Genomic DNA, 21,582 nt, shown 5'->3' with positions numbered 1-21,582 from the left:
ACCCCCATGTCTCAATTAATCACTGTTTGTCATATGAACGCATTCGTGCATCGAAAGCTTTAACTAGAGGGCTTCCTTCCTTTCTATAATTACATTAATGCAGATAAATTGCACCCGTATTTTACTTGAGTGGTGTAAAATCAAAGGCAGGAAAGAATGTTCATCATCTTGGTGAAAAACTAGCACTTAAAGAGAAAATTAAAAATCTTATACAACATTATCTGAGTTGAAGCACTTGTAGTTTTCCATAAATATGGTCATTAAAATATGTATCTTTAATACAGTAAACACTATCATGTTATGACCTAGGAACGTTATGTTTACCTTTATGATTCTACGTATTTACATCAATTTGCGATTGGTTTTAAAATGCAATTATCGTGTTACTGATAGATATAGAGACCTCGCCTTTTGTGTTTTCAAATTATCAGTACTCAAAATTATAAAACAAGCAACACAAACTTGATAATAAAATATCTACAATATAGTACATATTTATATAAGAAGAAAAAATGGATCTCAGTGTATTTTTTTATAAATTTTTCATTGCGAATAATTCCGTATTTAATAAGTTATATTGCTATAAATAAAAATTGGCCCGTTTCCTGTGTGTAAAAATGCAAGTCATATCGCATAGAAAAAAATCAATGTAATCATACAAATGGTTACAATGTATGTGAATGATAATGTCACTCTCAACCCTCATCGTAATATAATTTAAAATACCTAGTTTTATATATATATACATATATATAAATATTGTCATTCTTAGTTATGCTAGTTTTTGACGAAGCTAGTTTAGAATTGTCATCTTGTAAGTCATAGATATGCAAAGTATTTGGCAAAAAGAAATTGAAAAAAAAACAGGTGCTGCTAGTAGTGACGTCAGAAATTTCTAAAGACCATTATTCACAATCCGTTCCAACGACGATAACATCTAATGAAAAATGATTAACAACGGTCACATGCTTTCAGTCATTATCGGAACGTATTTACATATTTGTCCAAAATATTTTAAAACATAAATATTTGCTTTAATTAAATGTTTTTAAGATAATTTATTTTAAGAAAAGTCGTTATGTAAAGATAAATGTATATATATATATATACAAGCTATAGAAATCGATAGAATTCTTTACGTCTAGCAGCCGGCCTTGCTGTTAATATAATTCAACAACAAGCAGTAGTCATCTTGAGCAAATTTTGAAACACGTCCGCATAAAAGTTGCATAATCCCTGACGATCGGCGCCAGGTCGAATTCCTTTCTCAGGTAACTATGCATTACTCAGGTAAAATCGAATTTCGGTATTGCGTTTCGGAAACGGACGAAGACCGAGTCGTTTGTTTGCAGATTCCCAAACGTTTGGAAGACAACGTCAATAAAGGATCAGAGTCAATCCTAAACCGGTTCCGTTAACTACTCTTCCAGACTAGTCTGAGAATGGGAAAAATTTGATAAAAGGGTCCAATTGACGAATTTGGGTGACATTGATACTAAAATAAAAAGGATGCAATGTTCTTGTTGAATTCCTATCAAAACAATGAATATTCCTAGGTTATCTTATCATCATAAACTATGACATTTCATTGTAAATAATTAATGCATTTATGGCAATAGTTTCTCTAAGAGCATGCATTCCTAGCGTAATTACTTCATTGCCTTTATTATAGCATACACTGCATACATAAGCAAGTCTACGTTAAAAGTGACTTCTAAAGTTTTTTTTAATTTTATTTTATGTTCCTTATTTCATCCGGTTGGCATCATGAACGTGTTCTTGATCAAAAAGAGTCAAACGAGACACTAAAGACATTCACATATCTAGAGTAAAAACGTAAAAAAATACTACATTTATGTCACAATAAAATCAGCTTAGTTTATTAAGATATATTTTTTTAATATAAATTATACAGGTTATACTATTTATTAATTAAGAGATTTTTGCTGCTAAGGGTATATACAAAAACGCCTTTAAAAACCCGTTTTCTATTTTTGTATAAAAAAAATATAAAAAAACATTTATTTTTATTTAATACTTTTTCATGCTACTAAATCTGTGTATACAAAAAACACCTTTAAAAACCAGTTTTCTATTTTTTTATATAAAAACTAAAAAAATATTATATTTTATTGAAAGCTTTTTAATGCTATTAAATCTTAGTGTTATTATGAATATACAACACAACAAACTAAAACGAACACTTAATCTTGCTCGTATTCTATGTGGATACAAACTTATAAAATTTCTAATATATTATTTTCATGACAACAAATAATGAAAATAATTTTGTAGTTCTGTATATGGTGGCCTCAGATATTGAAAATTAGAATTATATTTTTACAGTTTTTTTTTATTTCTGCAAATACAGAATTGTGAAAGTACTTGTACAAATTTTGAAAAAATATAGTTTATTCCCACTAACTTCAAAACCCCAATCTATATTCTACCCCCCATTACGTTAAATATCTATAAAAATACTATAAAAATACTGGAATTTCAAAACCGTAGGTTAGTTTGTATAAAAAACATATGTGAATTTTGCAAAAAAAAATATTTCATATTTGATTTTTTCATAGCCATTTTGTTTTAATCTACGCTTATTATCATCTTTGTTAACACACCAATATTAGGCATTTAATTAACCTTTTATTTTACCAACATCATATAATTAACCATTTATTTTAAAACATAATTAGATAATTACCGGCGAAATACTATAATCACTGACCGTTTATCAACTGACTTACTCTTTAAATATATGCCTAAATTAATGGTTTCTAGACATGAAATTTATACAAAAATCAAATATAATAATTTACGATGTATACTATAACAACAGGTCTATAAATAGTATTGAAAAACTAATGACAACAATAGAATACGTGGAGGAAAAGTTGTCAAAAACTTCCTATTGATAGTTATTGACTAGCTAAAACTTAGCACGGTTCATATACTATACGTACAGTTGAAAGACAACTTTTTCATTTACAAATAACAAAAAATGGATTTTTTTGTATAATAGTTTCGTTATCTAAGAACGCCTAATTGACACCTTTTAGAAGAGCATTTTTTTAATGAAACACTTGCCGCAATTTAAAGCACAGATGTCTCTCCCTTTAGCGTATCGATGACACGAAACAGATCTTGCTAAAAGTCTTCTGTGGGAAGACCGATGGCATAATCCACTCTGTGGGAACAATTTTGGCGATTTTTTCACTGTGACACTCCGTGTGGGTCCGCAATTTGAAACCGGGGGCGTAGCTAACGGATCGTTTCCAAAAAAATCCCGATACTTCATCCACTCGAGGATTATGGATGATTATATTCATGGCGCGTTTACTGGTTTCCTTTTTTGTGGTGCCGCCACGCAGCTACACATGTCACGTCGAAGATCCTGGAAGATTAGCAGGCATCTTATGACCACATGTGCAGCGACGGATGCATACGAATGCAACATACCAGATTGACCCAAAGCGGACGTTTGATACTAAAAACACGTGTTTCTCAAATGCGTTAGTAGCGGTGCTTCATTATTTTTCACAAATGTGTGACCGTTCCAAGAAAATCAACGCCGAACAAAGAGCGCCGATTTTGGGGGATGTTTCGTGAAAAGAAATTCCTCAAAGGCATTCATTCAACGTAAATTGCAGCTTCTAAAGATAATAAGAACGGACTGAAAGGACTTGGATTCTCGGAAGATAAGTTCATTCATTGATTTTGTTTTTGGCTCTCGTTTACATTCATGGAGCGCGATTTTGAAAGCTATTGAGACCATTCATCGAAGTTCATTGTCTATTTCAAATATAAGCTTGTTACTTACATTTCTATATAAATTTAGCAGGTGATATAAATTATATAAACATAACCTAATAATGATTAAAAGGTCTTTCGTTTATAATGATGATGAGTAAATCGAACGTATATCCGTATCGTGTGCTTTAGAGCTAATAGTTATAAACCTAAACTTGCCTAATTATGAATAATGATGAAATGAATAGCTCTCGAACTGACTGTGTTAACGCAAATAGAGTATAGTAAACACATAATTATGTGATTATACACGATTTAAAAATCACAGCCAGTGAAGCGCTCTTCGCCAATATTCATAAGCAAGGGTATTTGGGTAACACCCTTATTATTTACCTTGCAAGTCAAGACACATATATACAATCGATATTATCATTATCACTCCTCCTTTATATTTCCTATCAAAAATCAGGTTAATGGTATAATTTATATGTAATTATAGTTAAAGATCAGATATTAAAATTTATTTTATTTTTTTATTAATAAAAAAGCTTTAGGAGTCTAGGGTAAAAATAAAAATGATTATCATGACCATGTCGATATTATCATGACCATGTCAATCAAATTACAAAAAAAAAGTATAAGAACCATTTTTTTAAATATGCACATTTTTAGAACTTTAGAGAAAGCATACAATTTCCAAATTTCAGTGGCAATAAAATGTATAATCATTGCTAATTTCATCTAAACCAATAAAAGGAAACACGAATAATGAATCACGTTCCTTAAAAGCAGGACACAACAATACAAATACATCTTAACCCTTTGAATAGTGAGTTAATTTATAGTTTTATACACATTTGATAATTTGTTAGTATCTGGGAGTAAGTTCATATTATGTATTTTTCTGTAATTATTTCTGTTGTTATTTATTATCATTTGATATTGCATTTATAGTAAAATTCAGAAAAAATCAGTGATTCTCAATATTTTTTATAAAATTAATTTAAAATATTTTTTGTTATGTTTATTTATTTCGTACTCTTTAATTTATTGGTATTATTTTATACAAAAAGCATAATACATTAAATCAAATTTAAAAAATATATAATGTTTTTTATTTAATATATAACTATCTGTGGTACCTCAAAACAGTGAAAGATCGGCTACCGTACATGTACGGCGACGAAATCGATCAAAAGAATCGGTATTTTTAAATATGCACCTTTTTTAAGTAGCGAAAATATAGTGAAATAGTTTGTATGACGGGCTTATACGACGAAAGTGGACCAATGAACAGTGATTTCTGAACAGAATGTTGCTGCAATAAAAACGTGCAAATATATTTATACAGCTATACTTGACAAACGTGCTGTCGCACAAGACGTGACATAATTTATTTATACGTTTTAAAAATTGTAATTATGCTACAATATTAGTGATATCATTCTGGAGGGCAACTAAAATATACGCAATTAGAAATCATTTAAACACAAATTATATTAGAGAATGCGCAATCAATAGCAGATCTAACCCTATAAGGAGTATCGCCGTACATGTACGGTGGTCGATCTTTCACTGTTTTAAGATATCCTAGATAACTAATAATCGCATACTTCACCGAAAAAACAATAAATAAAAAACATTATAATTAAATAATATTTTTTCCATTATATGTATATAAGATGTAAATGATTTTTATTATTGAAAATGATACTCATAAATTGATGTAACAAAAAATATTTCATATTAATTTAATAAATAATATTGAAAGCCTCTGTATTGATATGAAAAAAAACACAAAAGCCGAATAATACATAATAAATATGTAAAATAAATTCAGGATATTTAATAAAAAAAAAGTGTTATTAATAAATAATAAATTATTAAACGATACTAATACAATAAGTTGCAAAATAAATCATTGATTTTCTTTATAATTTACTATAAATGCAATATAAAGTAATGTTAAATAAATATCAACAAAAATAATTATGGATACATACGTAAAATTAACTACACTAACAAATTAACAAATGTGTATAAATTAACTCACTGCGCAAAGGGTTAATAAACAATACATTAATGTAATCTTTACCTTTTTGAATTATTTATGTATTGCCAGAAATTAAAGCCATGAATTGTATAAAGTATATTATTTTCATATCTCCAAAAAACAGCCCTTCGTTGAAGTTCATTGTCGCGCAAACACACCCCCAAAAAGCGATAATTCACGCGATCGCAGCGCCATTGTACACAAAAAAAAAACAGATCGTTATTCTTACAATACTTATTAAAAGACTTGTTCATGTGTCGAACTTAAGCGTCTGCTGTCAGACGACGCCTTAATTTATGTATGTTTGTCGGTACAATCGATTAATATCCACCATTTTGTATAAAAATAATATCGCTCAACTCAAATCACGGCTTTTCTATTGATCTGTTTTTGTCTTGTTTACTTGCGAAGTGCTTATGTATTATTTAATCAATCCCTTGAAAGTTTGAGAAACGCCGTTGAAAAAAGAGGCGCTATACGATAAAATTCATTCAACGTATCACGTACTACGGGATTCCACGGATAGATTATTCCATGGGAATAAATATAACGCATAAATAATCAATACCGAAAAGGCACGTGCGGTGAAAGCCGATTGCAAATTAGTTTCAACTTAATATACTTTCTTATAATATACAATATTATCATCTTATCACTTACCGGCGTCGTTTTGTTGATGGACACCATACTGTGGCCCAGCGGCATGGTCATATTGTCACAATATTAATTACACACACAGCACAATCAGATTATTAAGTGTTTGCGAAGCAATCGATAAATCCATAAGAGAATTTTATTTTCGAACGTCGAGCGCCCACTCGAATCTGACTTTTTTACATTTTTAAACGGTTAATAGATGAGATCTATTTCAGCTTTTTCAGATTGGGGCTCGTTTTATTGAACGTATAATAGAAAACCGAAAGTCGATAGAGATAAAGACGAACGTACGACCGGCCCGAACAACGCGCAAGGCATGACTGATAAAAACGAACGATTTTTAAACGTACTACTCCCGCACCACCTGTCGGTCTCGTAATAAATTACTATAGAAAACAATTTTAAAAATCACTGACAAAAATCGAATGGTTATTTATATTTATTTTTCACATATGTAAAAAACAAATGAAATAAATGTTTAGTTAATTTTTTTTAAATATGATTTTAAGCCACCTATTGCTGGTTTGTAAAACTAATTGCTAATGAAAAATGTCTGCAGAATGCTAAAATGTAGTATCGATAATATTATCACCGGATTTAAATTAACTGATTTTTAAATCTATTTATAACCAAAATCAGATATCGGCCATTTACTTTTTTATCGTACTAATAGCATTTTTTTTTTAAATGGTAATTTCTGTATGAAAGAAAGTGCAAGTACAATGGCGTCATTTGGGGAGGGGCAGGTGGGAGAATTTGACCTCCCCCCTTTGAATATGGGCAGAAAAATGCATTTCATTTATTTTTTTATATTAAATAACTCATTCTGCAGTTACAATTAGATACATTAAAATTATAATAATAAAATCGTGTCGGCGCCGTCGCAGTGGGAAAGCTCGGTAACGAACGTTCCCATTGCGACGGCGACGGCACGATTTTATAGATTTTGACGTGGATTTTTGACTTTTGAATAGGGATAATTGTTTTTTGCGCTCTCTTATTGCTCAAAATTTTGGCTTAGATATGCTTTATTCGATTCTCACTTATTGTAAGTCGTATTATTATAATAAAAAATATTAATATAACCTAGCGTTTCTACTGCTGATTTTATTGCTTTTGACGTTAATTCTAGACAGGGACCCACCCCTTTGAATTTGGCAAGAAGCATGTCATATAATAAAATACTATGAATCTGAATAAAATCGAAATATTAAAAAAAACTACCACTGACTCTCTAACTTTAGCCTCCCCCTCCCCCTTTTAATAAATTAAAATGTCATCTCTGGTGCCTGGGCTTTGCCCTGGTTCTTCTTTTTGAACCAGGGTGCCGCCCTGGCACTTCAATTGCAATGGAATTTACTTTTTAAATACATTTAAAAAATCGTATAAAATTTTGTAATTTGTTTTTGTTTTATTAGAATTGCTCGATCAAACAGCTAATAAAATTACAGAATTATTGTTAATTTGTCTTAGTGTACATGAATTTGATGATGTGAGTATATATAAAACAATCTTGTGGGTTTTATCTGGTATCACTCAACGGATGTTGTGTGATAACAGATAAAAGCCACAATTTTTTTATAATCAAGCCACAAATGTATCCCAATATTATTACTTACGAATCTGCCAGACCGCCAGATCGGTCAGATATCGCTTCCCGCCGCGACAGACCGCTTTCTGTGTGGCCGAGCCTTTAACCATCGTCTAGAATTGTCCATCAGAGATTTAACTAATGAAGTACAAGGAATCAACAATTTTCGGAGGTTTATGAACAAATTGTTCTTAGTATATAGTCAATCTCCAAAAAGTCACCCGTTGGAACTTGAAGTGTGTTTTGTTGATTTAGGACAAGAGATTAAAAAATTGGTTGTGTTTTGGAAGTAAGGTTGGCAACGAGTTAATTTAGAACTGTATCATCTGTTTGGCAAAATTATTCATCATTCTTCAAAGTTGACCAAGCAAAGTATTGTGATCTTTTAAGGCAAATTTCGTCAAAACAATTTTTGGTGGATCTCGCTTTAATGCATGACTTTCAATTAGAATTGTCGATTTTTTCGGATTCCCTTCAAAAAAATAAAGAAAGTTGTATTTATTTTTTATTATAATGCGTATAAATTTTGCTATCTTAGATTTTTAATGTGGCTAGCATTTAAGAAAAGTTTGACGACAATCTGATTAAAACTAGAGCAGTTATCGTATCATCAAAATCTGATATATACCATAATTTGTAAATACAATAACCCAATTATTAAATTTATCCGTGTATAATTTTACATATAAAACGAGTCATTTTAACATTATATCAAAAATAGTGCTTAAGTGTTATTATTTGGAATTGGAAGTAATAAGAAACATAGATAGTGTAGTGGGCAACTTTTATTATTATTCGTGATAATTATTACAGTATTAAAATAATAACATTCTAAACGTGTATAATCATATTATTTGAACAACTAGAGTAATTCCGTCCTCTTGTACGTAAGTAAACATATGTACGCACGCACGAAACGGTGAGGTCATCAATCATACCTCTTTGACGTAAATATACTAACTTATATTGTACATTACCCCTTCGTGACAATGCCAGCAAAATTTACCATGACAGAAGTATCAATTCCTATCATGTAAGATTTTAATCGCAATTTATTTATTATCATAGCAAAATGTAAATAAAACTATCAGAAGCAAAAAGGCAAATCGCCAGGAGTCAATATAATGCTATAAAATAACACGTTTACCCCTTCAATGTGCCAATCAGAATCGTGACGTATGTTTTTACAACCAATTCCAACGTCTTTTACGGAAATGCTCAGCTCCATTGCACTCCCCGAAGGAGAAATACAGATACAGTAGACCCCCCAATAACACGGTAAATTGCGGACGTGCTATTTGGGTGCGTGTAGTTGGAGGACTAGAAAATACTCATACATTTTTAGCAATACATACGTACAAATCAGGCGCGTGTGATGAGATATCCTCCCTTTAAAAAAAATACTATAAAACTAGGAATATTATCCAGAAAAAAAATGTTGCTAAGTATAAACACCAAAAAATCTACAATGGTACTATATTTAATTATTTTACAATAATATTATACATATTTTCTTAATAAATTAAATAATAAGATGTTGCAAAAATTACAAAATAGGGTAATGAGTGTAGTTTTAAATAAAAATAAACTCATTAATTGTAAAAGTATGTTTTAAAGATTGGAATGTTGAATATTCAAGAAATATTGAAGATTAATGTTTTAGTATTTATATATTAGTTAGAAAATGATATGTTAGCAGAGTATTTTAATAAGAAATTAAGAAATAAATATGTACATAGATTTAATACTAGAAGTAGATAATTTAATGATTTTAAGGTATAAGAAAACGAGTACGGCTAGGGGAATATTGTACGGAGGTGTTAATTTGTATAATAATATTCCTAGAACAATCCGCAAAAATAAAAATGTAATGGGTTTCCTCAATGGAATAAAGAACAACTTCGTGCATTAAGAAATAAATTATAATAATTAGTATTTTTAATATTATATTTAATATGTATGTTTTGATTATATTTGTTTAATGTATAAAAAAAATTTAAAGCAATTTCTTCTTTATCATAAACTTTCTTTTCACTGCGACTTTAAAAATCGTTTACATCATATGATTCGTCGATTTGTATATTATATATATATATATATATATATATATATATATATATATATATATATATATATATATATATATATATATATAATACTATACATGTTAATGGTTTATTATCATTTTCATGTATGCTTAAAATTTGTTAAAAATTAATAATATAAAATAAAACATTGGTGTTTATAATTTAAAGAAAAAAATTAAAAACCCTTTACAATTTAAGCAAAAGAAAAATAAGAAAGTCAAGTAATAATTTGAGTACATTATACTGAAAATCTGGAACCTATGCTATGTTATCTTTCAATCAATATGTACTTTGGCATTTCCTGCTTGTATATAAATTTAAGAATGTTTTATGTGAGGTCACCGATACACGAGATTAGTGGTTTAGTGTGGTTTTCGAAATATTTTTTTATATTATCTGGTATGAAAATGACAGTGTTCTTTAATTGTTGGCATTTGAAAGCTAATGTGCATTTTTTAAGATTAGTATTAAATGGTATATTATATATTATTTTTATAGTTTTATTTTGAATGACTTGTAATTTAGAAAAAAACAGTATTACTGGTATTATTCCACACCGGACAGGCATATGTTAAAATGGGGCCAATTAATTGTTTATAGGTTCAAATTAAATTTTTTATAGTTAGCGTGCTCTTTCTCAGGGTCGCAATGGCGGCAAGTCCTTTAAAGCGAAGTTCCAAAGTATGTTTATTAAATTTAAGTTTATATTTAACGCGTTTTCCATTTTACGTTACTGCCCTCTTCATTTAGGAAAGGTGGTGACTGTTTGTCTACATTTTATGATTATGTTGATATTATACACACACATTGAAAGGCGAAGAAGTAAAATAATGGTAAATGTTACTTAACAAATCGATATTCTTGAGATATATATATATATATATATATATTCTGTTCATTTTAATCATCATACAAAACAATATCTGTATTTCATAATTTAAGTTAGGTGTTATTCAACAAAAAATCCAATTCTTAATGATTAATTTTATTCGTCGTACAATGTATACATGTAAAAAAATGTTAATCAGACCATATTCAGAATGTAATCACACTCATCGCACAAAATTCACTTTCATTATCTAATATGTCATGTGCTAAATGATAAATCACAATCAAGAAACTATAAGTACTATTATTAAAAATGTCCGTTTTCATCTATCGATTCTAGATAGATCTAACTGCACCCGCGTCTGCCTGATCTGACGTTCTTCTCGATCTCAAACTGTCTCAGATCTGTGCGTTGAAGGAAATCCTGTCTCTCCAAATACCTAAGACAGAAAAATATTATATAATTCACTCTTAACGTATTTTAAGACGTAGCTAACTCACCCGTCTTTGCCCCGATTATGCGTGGTAACTTCTTCTTCAATCCCTTCATCTTTCTTGAACGAATTCCAATCTAACTTTGATTTTTCTAAAGTGGACAGTTTATTGGTTTTATTGATTCTGTTCAATACGGAAGATAAACCGGAACCGCTTTTATTGCCTATCGGTGTTCGCTTACTGCTTATTCCAATCGGTACGCTATCTAAAATATATGGTTGCAATGAATATTTGAATTAATAAAATATTTTCTTTTGTTATAATTTACCTTGTCTTTTAACATCTACAGCTTTTGTTTGTACTTTAGTTTCAATTACAGGTTTACTTTTGGACGATTCAGGAATTTTAGATTCCGGAGCGGTGAGGAACGACTTCCATAAATCGTCTTCGTAATTCTTATCTACGGAATGATCGAGGGTTGTCTTGACATAATCCTTCTTATCCGCTTCTTTCTCTAGAGCCAAACTACTCCTCAGACGTTTGCTTTCGACGACTGGTTCCGTTACGTCGGAAGATCTTTTGCCTTTAATCTTTGGACTTTCTTTGATCGCTTCCGTATCGGAATCTACGTCAGAAGTTTCTTTCTCATCAGGCACAAAATCAACATCGCTCTCGTCGCTGTCTGACGGATGGTCCATTTTTATTTAATTTTGACACCTGAGAGAAAGAAAAACCATGTTAGAGTTACGTTATAAAAAAAATGCTACTTCTACTAATCGCCAATACGGAAGGATGCAAAATACTCGACTTATAAAAAGAGTTGAAGGTTGATAAAGAAAAAGATATGTATCAACATTATTGAGAATTTATTAATTCTTAAATAACTTAGCCTATAATATATATTTACAAAAATAAACAGGTTATTATTCTTTCTTCCTGTTCCTATTTCTGTTTTTGACGTTTGTGACCTCGTAGAAGTTGCTTCCTATGGTCTTCCGTTTGCCGGCTCTCTCTACTGCTCTCCGCTGTTTGCTAGTGAATTTTTTGACACCGCTTAATTTGCTCTTTATCTTTTTACCGTCGACTTCTTCTACGGAAAACGCTCCGCTAGAAGCTTTTAATTTATCTTTTGATTTTGAAACAATTTCTTCGTTATCTGAAATTTCCTCTTCGCTGCGACTGTAAAAATCGCTCACATCGGACGATTCGTCGCTTTGGACTGATTTAGAATCATCTTCTTCGTGGACTACAGATTCTTCGTTCATAATCGAATCCTCTTCAATAGTTGTATTATCTTCCGGCAAAGATTTAGCATCTTCTTTGTCGTATTCCAATCCGACTCGAATTTTAGCGAAATCTTGTAAAACTTTAAACGTTCTACCGATCTCTACCTTTTCGTTCCTGACTTCTTGCGGAGCTTCTTTTTCAGCAACGCTAACATCTGCCGTGTTGGTGATTTCTGATTGAATTTCATCAGATTCGCCGTTCTCAGTTATTGACTTTTCTAAAGGTTCCGCAAAACCTGGCGGCGGAACATAAAACGGCAACTTTCCTCTTTGCCAATCGTTTAGTATTATCTTGGCAGCAGAGCTGACGTCCGGTTTACCTTTTTTCAATAATCTACCGCTTCTAATTGCTATTTTTTCTAAGAAGTCGTTGGGAGAATCCCAATCGGTAATTTTATAAGTCTTGGCTAGATATTCTTTTTTAACTCGCTCTAAGACAGTTTCTATGTAATCTTCGGGAGATTTGACGAGCTCTACCCGAACGACTCCCTTCAAAACTTTCTCAGTATCGGTTTCGGCCGACGGATAAACGACTCCCGGACAGTCGATCAAGAAGATGCGCTTCATTAGAGTGATATATTGCCATACTTTAGTCTCTCCGGCGATCGGAGCCACCTTACAGACTTTCTTAGATCTTAGCGTGTTGATCACGGACGATTTACCGACATTGGGATATCCGACGAACCCCACGCTTATGTGTTTCTTGTCGATATGAAGCTTACCAAACTGTCTCAGAAGGTTTATCAAAGAGCCTTTACCGAAAGGATGCGTCAGCGAAGAATGAAAAGCGACAGTTGGATAATCTTTGTTCAAAATGGAAACCCAGCGTTGAGTGACCCAAGCGGGTACCAAATCCACCTTGTTCAATATAAAGATGAGATGTTTATGTGGCTTTTCTTTTCTGAGAAACTCTTCGATTTTAGGGCAACGAGTGCCTAGAGGATCGCGCGCGTCTAATATCTGCAATAAAACGTCGGAAGAATCGATGACTTTATAGAGCTCGTTCCATATTCTCTTGCTCTGTCCGGCGCCGAAGATCCATTCTCTGACGCTGTCTCTCACTCCGCCGTTGTCTCGTACTAGATCTACGTCCTTCTCTTTATCATAGGTATCGGCGCGTGTGTCGGCAGCTTCGGCGAACTTCTCGAGATCCGGAATTCCGATGTTGACTCTTTTCCTATGCTTTTTAGGACCGAACGTTCTATCGAAACTCTCCGTATCCAACAAATGAACCCTGGCGTTAGCTGCTTTCTGATCGAGCAGCGTGATAGGCAAGCCCGTAGGCTTCATCACGACTTTAAAAGGATCTCTGACGGCCTTGCCTATCTCGTCTTGGAACTTCTGCAGCACGCTCTGAGAGATGACTCTGGAGTTGGAGAACCACTTGCGGTCGGGGTGGACTCTGGCGCGACTGCCCGACGGCAGAAAACCCTGGTAAGGCGCAGGCTTGACGATGTGACCGGTCCTGTCTCTCTTCGCCTTGAAGTCGCGGTACATCTTGAGCCGACGGATGGTAGAGCGCGTTCGAGCATTCCCCACCCCCTTCAACCCCTCGACGCTTCGGTCGGGATTCATGGAGTGGTTGGAGGGGTTGAGCCCCTGGCGCCTGGGCGCAGCCCCCGTCTTGCCCATCTTTGCGGTTACCTGTGTGTACAGAGAGGCCGGTGCGACACCACGTTTTTCGGATGTTGCCACTCGATAAAAACTATACGGCAATAACACAATCCTTGACGGCCATATGTGTGATGCACTAAAATCATCAAACAAATTAAAAACATTCACAATAACGCTTATTTTATATTGCTATGTTTGAAGCGTCATATACAAAAATACTTTACATGACACTTAAAAACATTACAACTGATCATCAGCAGTGCCAAGGCTCCCATTCTCTCGCTCTAGTTGAATATCGCGATTGTAAATCGCTAGGGCGGGGGTTATATGGGAGTCGAATTTAGATTTGTTATGGCCAAAACTGGTCGGCGCTGGAGTAGCATCCCGTGACCGTTTTTTCTCTCTCTTCCGGCAAGCTTGTAAGGGTTATATAGGTACTTAAGAGCAAACAATAACTCAGAAGTAGCATTTTTAATTCTCAATATATACATATGTACATTTTAAATAAATTTGAAAGATACTAGGAGTTTCTCTTTATTATTGTAATTGAAAATATAGAGAATACCATATAAGAAATGCATTATAGCGAGGAGATAATATTGATAAAATAACACGAAGCATTATTTGTTTTAATGTGAATTTAATTTTAAATTATGCGACTTACAATTAACATTAAAAAATAGTTAAAATAGTTTTGTGGCGATTCTCAGTGTTGCCACACCACCGCTCAACTTGTGAAGCGGGTGTTTTTTAAATTAATTTTTATTAGTTTAAATATACATTCTTTACTTTTTTTCACTCATCATATAACACCGGTCTAACACCCCAGGTCCTCGCCAGCTCTCTAAAAAAGGTCGTTTAATTGCGTAGCCCCAAGAACCACATACGCTACAGTTTTATCACTGTCGTTTTACACTATATAATCTTGAGCGAGCCGGGATTGACGTTTTGTATTAAGGTTATGTTGTCGCCCTTCGTCATGATGCGACCCAAGTGTTTTCTGACGCCAGTCTTCGTGTACAGCTCCTCGGCGTCCTCCAGCACCAGGTTCATGTATTCGTCGAAGCCGACGATGTGACCTTCGATGCGCATAGTGACGTTTTCATACAGCCACACCTGAACTCGCGATCGGTTCTGCAGGTATCTGAAGATCAGGTTGATGGGCTGTACCATCACCTTTTGCACCTTCGCTGGACCCTTGTACGACATCTTGGCTTGATTTTGCTGTTAATCGAAGCCGGGAAAAACACAATCTCAAACGACGCTTCGAAGCGGTACGAAGTCCTCAAGCGACGCGATTTTTCTCATGTTAAAATTTCATTTAATAATCATATTTAAATTAAATTTTTTACCTTACGATAATATTTCGTTATGTGCTTTTATTAAATAAATCATTTAATGTTTCAGGGAAAGGAGTGTGTTAGCAGGGAAGAGTTCCAGGAGCTGTGGCAGCAGTTCTTTTCTTCCGAAGATCCTAACACTCCCGGAAACTTCATATTCGGCAAGACCAACTTTTAAGGGATCACGTTTCTCTCCTTTCTTTGCATCTATTACTCCAAACATTCCAATTAATCAATTTAACTAGTGCTTCAACGTATTATTAATAATACAAATATAGATGTTTTTCCTTTATATAATACATAATAAAAACAAAACTATGTAGCTTATTAATAATAATGTGACAACGTATCGTGGTTGGATTATAATCAATGTTTAAAATTAGTTATGTTATTAAAAATGTTCTATTCAAATATTATTCCCAATAATATATAAATAAAAGTTACACCGCTGTTTTATTTATCAATTAATTTATTGGCAAGATTATATAAAAATAAAATCAGATCTTACTACCTAATATCTATCATGTTTGATTTTATTATTAATATGAGTTGCTGTATCGAGAGTGTACATTTCGTAATTGGCGACGGTGAAGTAGTAATCACCCATGAGACTCTCGGAACAGGCGCCTTCTCCGTCGTAAGAATGCGGTAAATTAGAGTAGCTTGTTTGGTTTGAGTTGCAATTGTGCGAGATGAACCGATCGGCTCCAGCTCCAAATATTGGTCCACGCCTTTCATTGAGAAAATTAGATAAAAAAATAATAATTTTATATGGAAAATTGATGAGATACTTACTCTGAATGATAGCAAATCGCATAAGGCTTCTTCACAATGTTATATTTTATGGGCGTGTCCGATATTCCGTGCAGAGAAAATATAAAAGCTTTTTCGGAAAGGATATATCCGGCTTTGGGACTCGTTTTGTGCCAAGGGACATCACTAAATCCTCCACAAATCTCTCCACGGGTACCCTGAAATTATTGAATAAAAAAAATCAGTGTTGAATAATGAAGTAGTATCGACTTAATGCTTTTGATATCAACCTCAAGTATTTATTAAAATAAAAGAAAAATAGTATAGTTAGCTTAGTTTAATTTATTATCCCTGGAAAATATAATTTATTCATAGTAATTCAATTTATTAAGAATATTTATTTATAATTTAAGTATTTATGAACTGCATTATTATTGTTGTATTTAATAATATCAAATAGTATGTTATTCTTTAAAGAACAATCAGCAATATGATTTAAAAAAAAAACATTTAAATAGACATCTATTAGAAAAGCTTGTAATAAATTTAGTCAAGTTTTAAACCATTATGTAAATATTTATTATTTCTCAGTGAATACAGAAAATTATCGATAAAAAAATCTATTATTATATGTAGTATAATATATTTTTGCTATAATTTTCTGTAGAACTCAAACGTCTCAAATGATAATGACATTTAAGATTTTCAGAGTAGTGAGATTTAAAACAATAACATTTCAATCAAAACGGAATGATTTTCTCAAAAATATAAATAATATTGATCTAATGTGCTGTTTATTAATGTTGAAAGAAAAGGGAAGCTCCGGCGGGGTGGCAGCAAGTGGGTTTGCAGCGGCTCGGCTTTTTGTACTGCAGCGGCGGCTGTGTCTGTCATTTTACGTCTGACTCCATGTGCGTGCTCAGGATCACGTCGGGGTCACCAATTTAGGGGGCGGTGATGACGGATGGCAATGAGACACAGATTGAGCCGCTGCAGTAATATATTTATTTAACGGTTAACAGTGTTCACATGGTTAGAATGGGGCGGACGCGCGACGGCACGCGTCCGAACCCTTACAAGCCTGCCGGTAGAGAGAGCGACCGCCACGCAATGCCACTCTAGCGCCGACCAGTTTTGGCCATAACACATCTAAATTCGGCTCCCATAACGCTAATCATCCAACGTTGCGCTCGATATATGACAAGTTGCGCTGTCTTGTTGGAACTACATGTCTTCCACATCAATATCTTCGATTTTACGGTAAAATAATCGGTTATCATGTGCATATAGCACTCATCGTTGACTGTTAAAGTCTGACCTTCATCGTTTTAAAATAAGTAATGCCCAATGACGTCACCTGACCCCAATGTGCAACAAACAGTAATTTTTTGGCTATGTGAAAATGAAAAACATCGAAATTTATCAACATCTCAAAAACTGCTCATATTTCTTGATTTTAGATTTCATTTTCGAATTTAACGCGTGATTTTACTTAAGAAATTACTGTCAAATGTTATGAGACAATTTTTTATTAAATTGCTGCATATGTGGCGTTGAAAATCTTCATGTGATTCACGAGAGAATTAAAAAAAAACTGACTCATAACATTTGATAGTCATTTATTAAGTAAAATCACGCGATAAATCCGAAAATAAAGTCTAAAATCAATAAATAGAAAAAAAATCGAGATACTGCTAAATTTTTGCTTTTCATTTTGGTTTTGATTTTTTTATTTAAATAAAAATATATCTGGTTCTAGTTAGTCGATTACATAGAATTGTTTGTAAAATGGAAGGATATTGAATTTACTATCAACCGTATATACAAAACTTTCCAATCAGATTATCGATTTAGACACTTAACAAATAAACAACAATAAAATAACAACAGCTTAACAAATGCTGCTTTTATTACCCTAAGTGAAAGCTACCCCAAATACTCCTCATTGTCACAAATTGAAGTGCGTCTTTATGCACAACTCGGCACTGTGTCACAAAACAGTATTACTGTATTTCTAGCTGAAAAAACATTAGGGTCGCCAAGGAATTCATCACCACCAAGCGGCAGCTGATATAAACCTTTATCAAAGTGTGGCATCACAACATTGAAATCCAGCACAATGCAGAAATCTATGCAGATTTCTGCATTGGCCGAGTTTCTTATACTCGCTTATTTAATTAGGGCTTCTTGGTTTCGGAGCCTCCGACACCTAGAAGCTCTAATTTCAGGAAAGGGTTGCACTACTGAGTTTTAAGATTTTTCATTATAATTTTCTTAGATTTTTATTTAAATTATTATGTTCTAAATAAAATAACTATAATACCTAAAACCTCTAAAAAACTTCAAAATACAAAAATAATAGTGCTGTCCATAATAATTTGACCACACAGTGTAGAAAAGAAGCCATTGTGGTATTTTTCATTGTGTAATTTTATAAAATAATTTTAGCTTTACATTAGCCTCTAGGCGCTACAAGTCTTAGCTGCGACGTTAAAATCAATAACCTGTAATGTCACATTGACAGCTGACAAATGCAATACACGGAAACTGGTATACCGGATACCCTTTAAAATTGAATTTGATACCTTTTAAATTATATCTAACGTCGATTTTTATTTAATTTCAGACAAAAATGTAATACTATAACGAGGGTAGCGCATACAAAAAGCAGTCATGTACAGTATGTTTTCTGAGTTTCATCCGTCCGAACTGGACACGATAGCGGACGTGATCAGTCTGACTCCGGCCGACCCACTGAACACGTTCGCCGAAATGTGGTACCAAATGTTCTTGTGGTCGCTGATATCTTCGATCCTCGTCCACACCGTCGCATCGTTGATAGCTTTCGGCACGCTGAGGAAGCACAAGTTTGGAAAGTTCTTCCCGATATTTATATGGATAATGGGATTGGTCGTGCCTAATACGTCGGGAGTCTTGAGCAGCGCGGCGTTGGCGTTCGTGTATCGGGCGTCTTCGTTGCAGATGTCCGCTATTTACGCCATGCTGTGGGGAATCGGTCAAACGGTCTTGTGTGCCTCTTTAGGATTCACGCGTATTTTGGCAACGTTGTGAATGTGTCTTGTTATCTATTACTATAAGAGCGGATGTATGTGTATATTCGATTTGTAAATATAAATTGAAATTTATAAAATGTTTTATTTTAATCAAACAAATTTTTTTTAAGTGGAACTGATATTATATGCCCACATTGCTTGAAAGCAGAAGCCGAGAATAAAGTTATTAGAAAGTGTATACTAGGAGCAGTTTATTTGGATCCGTGTTATCAAATTTTACTTTCGACGTCACAAAATGTGCAAGCTATGCAATGTTTGAAATATATTTGGAACACATTATAACAAATTAAACAAATCGATTTCAATCACAATCATCTAGTGAAACGTTTCATGAAAAGGTAGATGATTTAGAGAAGTAAAGAATTGAGCCATCATGTTAGGGGTGAGTTAATTAAATGTTTGATGAAAAATTGCAGACTTTTTCTTTTTTTTTTAGTTGATAACTTTGTAGTTAAGAATTTGTGATGGCCCGCGGATGATTTTATAAATATCCAAATACCCCTTGGCATAAAAAAGGTTCGCCGCCTCTGCTTTAACCGAACCAGGGTCGTCATTTCAGATTTTTCCCGAGGGGGGCAAAAGTTCGCCAATCAGTGATCGTTTTTTTAATATTTACATCTCATTTAGATTAATAGTATTTCATTAAATGACATACATTTTTATTGCCAAATTCAAGTGAGTCTATATTTAGAATCCACGTCAAAAGCAATAAAATCGTGCCGTAGCCGTTGCAGTGGAAACGTTCGGTTATCTAGGGTTCATACTGTGGGGCCCCATTTATGTATTTATATATTGGTTTTATTATGGCCAGAGTTGACGGCACTCTGGTAATACTGACGTGACGTAGACAGATTCTCTTGGCAAACTTTGGCGGGCTCGCAACGCTGGTGCGGCTTCATGCACCATACACTAATCTTGGCTAAAAGCGGTCGCCAGAATATTAAGACTTTTTGTAACAATATTACAATTTACAATAAGTGAGAATCGAATGAAGCATATCTAAACCATATTTTGACCAATAGGAGAGCGTAAAAAATAATTATCACTTGTTTTTTTTCTAAATTATTTGTTCTTCCAAATGTTGTTATAAATTTTTCTTTTGTATAATAAATACATCTGCATTTTTATTTAAAAGTAAAATAAAAATAATTTATTGAGCAATATTGTTTTTATTTCTCACAATAAAAGGTAATATAAGTATAGTCCTTTCAAAAGTATTTCAGTAAAAAATATAACTGTAAAACAAATACACGTACGTAAATATAAAAATTGTTGAGTTTTGCTCACCTGCCTAAGCTGAGAAATGCAAGTGTAAAAAGTGTAAGCACTTTTAATACAAACATGCATTTGTACGTACGAATTACAAAAAAATTCTAATCTGTAAGTATACACTCCCTATCTACCGTGTTATCTAGAGTATACTGTACTAATATTGAAGTCCTTTAACATATGGCAAAAGAACGAGAATTTATGCGGAACATCAAGATAAGAAAGCTTTAATGTCTCGGCCTTATTATGAGAGGAGCAAAATATAAACTAAACCAATTCAGGGGAAAATAAGCAGGCAGCCGTTATATCTTATGGCTCTGCAATTAGGTTGCAATTCTACTATAATATTCTGTGCAGAATAACTAAAATCAAAATTGCTAATATGAGATGGTGCAAGAAGAATAAAATAATTATAATTCTGACAAATTATCACATATAATTTTACGGTTGAATAATCCAAATAAAATCAAACAAAGCATATTAATCGTAAGCTGTAATAATAGTCACTGGTTTACAGATTATATTTTCAGTCTGGTGTCTCACTACTTACTTAATAATTGTGTTTATCCCTTTGTAACGTATTGGGCTAACATTTATGATGTTACAACGAAAGATGTACAATAAATAAATAACTTTCATTGAAATAAGAAAATTTAATTATACCAATTCTACGAGTTTGCTAAAATAAATATAACACTAATCTCTTCATGATTATATCTTTTTTTGTGGACAAATTTGTTTACATAAATATAAAACCCAATACATACACAAATATGCGTAAATCTAATATTGATTTTGTCAAGTAATATGATAGTTAAAGCAGTCCTTCCAGGACAGTTGCT

The 21,582-nt window shown here is 32.8% G+C and overlaps 3 protein-coding genes, 2 long non-coding RNA genes and 1 pseudogene across 6 annotated transcripts in view; 2 read left to right on the top strand and 4 right to left on the bottom strand.

Moving 5' to 3' along the window:
* Window positions 1–6,785, bottom strand: part of p130CAS (Serine_rich_CAS and FAT-like_CAS_C domain-containing protein p130CAS) — a 41,003-nt gene extending 34,218 nt beyond the window's left edge. The window contains exon 1 of the mRNA XM_088204887.1: window positions 6,467–6,785. Within this exon, the coding sequence (XP_088061013.1) occupies window positions 6,467–6,517 (51 nt within the window). The 5' untranslated portion in view covers window positions 6,518–6,785. The remainder of the gene's footprint in view (window positions 1–6,466) is intronic.
* Window positions 1,128–16,085, top strand: LOC148226707 (uncharacterized). Its single transcript, XR_015812403.1, has 2 exons — window positions 1,128–1,271; window positions 15,712–16,085. It is a non-coding gene; the product is annotated as an uncharacterized LOC148226707 (long non-coding RNA).
* On the bottom strand, window positions 11,111–14,364 carry Ns2 (nucleostemin 2). Its single transcript, XM_088203357.1, is given in 3 exon segments — window positions 11,111–11,409; window positions 11,471–12,092; window positions 12,360–14,364. Coding segments are annotated over 3 exon segments (2,679 nt in total). The 5' UTR covers window positions 14,323–14,364; the 3' UTR covers window positions 11,111–11,315.
* LOC148226708 (putative small nuclear ribonucleoprotein E pseudogene) lies at window positions 15,020–15,574 on the bottom strand (annotated as a pseudogene).
* Window positions 16,086–16,097: 12 nt separating the features above from the next.
* Window positions 16,098–17,496, bottom strand: LOC148226706 (uncharacterized). 2 transcript variants are annotated; one of them, XR_015812402.1, is made up of 4 exons: window positions 17,427–17,477; window positions 16,688–16,748; window positions 16,440–16,615; window positions 16,098–16,375 (listed from the first exon to the last, which is right to left on the bottom strand). It is a non-coding gene; the product is annotated as an uncharacterized LOC148226706 (long non-coding RNA). The 2 variants fall into 2 exon arrangements; XR_015812401.1 differs by having other exon boundaries at window positions 16,102–16,375; window positions 16,688–17,496.
* A 1,370-nt stretch (window positions 17,497–18,866) lies between these two features.
* Window positions 18,867–19,548, top strand: LOC148226705 (transmembrane protein 170A). The gene is made up of 2 exons (XM_088204894.1): window positions 18,867–18,947; window positions 19,024–19,548. The coding sequence occupies exon 2, from the start codon at window positions 19,071–19,073 to the stop codon at window positions 19,467–19,469; it is 399 nt and encodes a 132-aa protein (XP_088061020.1). The 5' UTR covers window positions 18,867–18,947; window positions 19,024–19,070; the 3' UTR covers window positions 19,470–19,548.
* The last annotated feature ends 2,034 nt before the right edge of the window (window positions 19,549–21,582 follow it).

Source organism: Plectrocnemia conspersa, unplaced genomic scaffold (assembly GCF_051122295.1).
Source record: "Plectrocnemia conspersa isolate PC_06_02 unplaced genomic scaffold, ASM5112229v1 ptg000014l, whole genome shotgun sequence".
Lineage (NCBI taxonomy): Eukaryota > Metazoa > Arthropoda > Insecta > Trichoptera > Polycentropodidae > Plectrocnemia > Plectrocnemia conspersa.
This window is presented reverse-complemented; position numbering and strand designations above follow the sequence as displayed.

Bases quoted from the DNA above. Each gene is read 5' to 3' on its own strand.
- LOC148226705 (XM_088204894.1), top strand. From the start codon at position 19,071: ATGTACAGTATGTTTTCTGAGTTTCATCCGTCCGAACTGGACACGATA.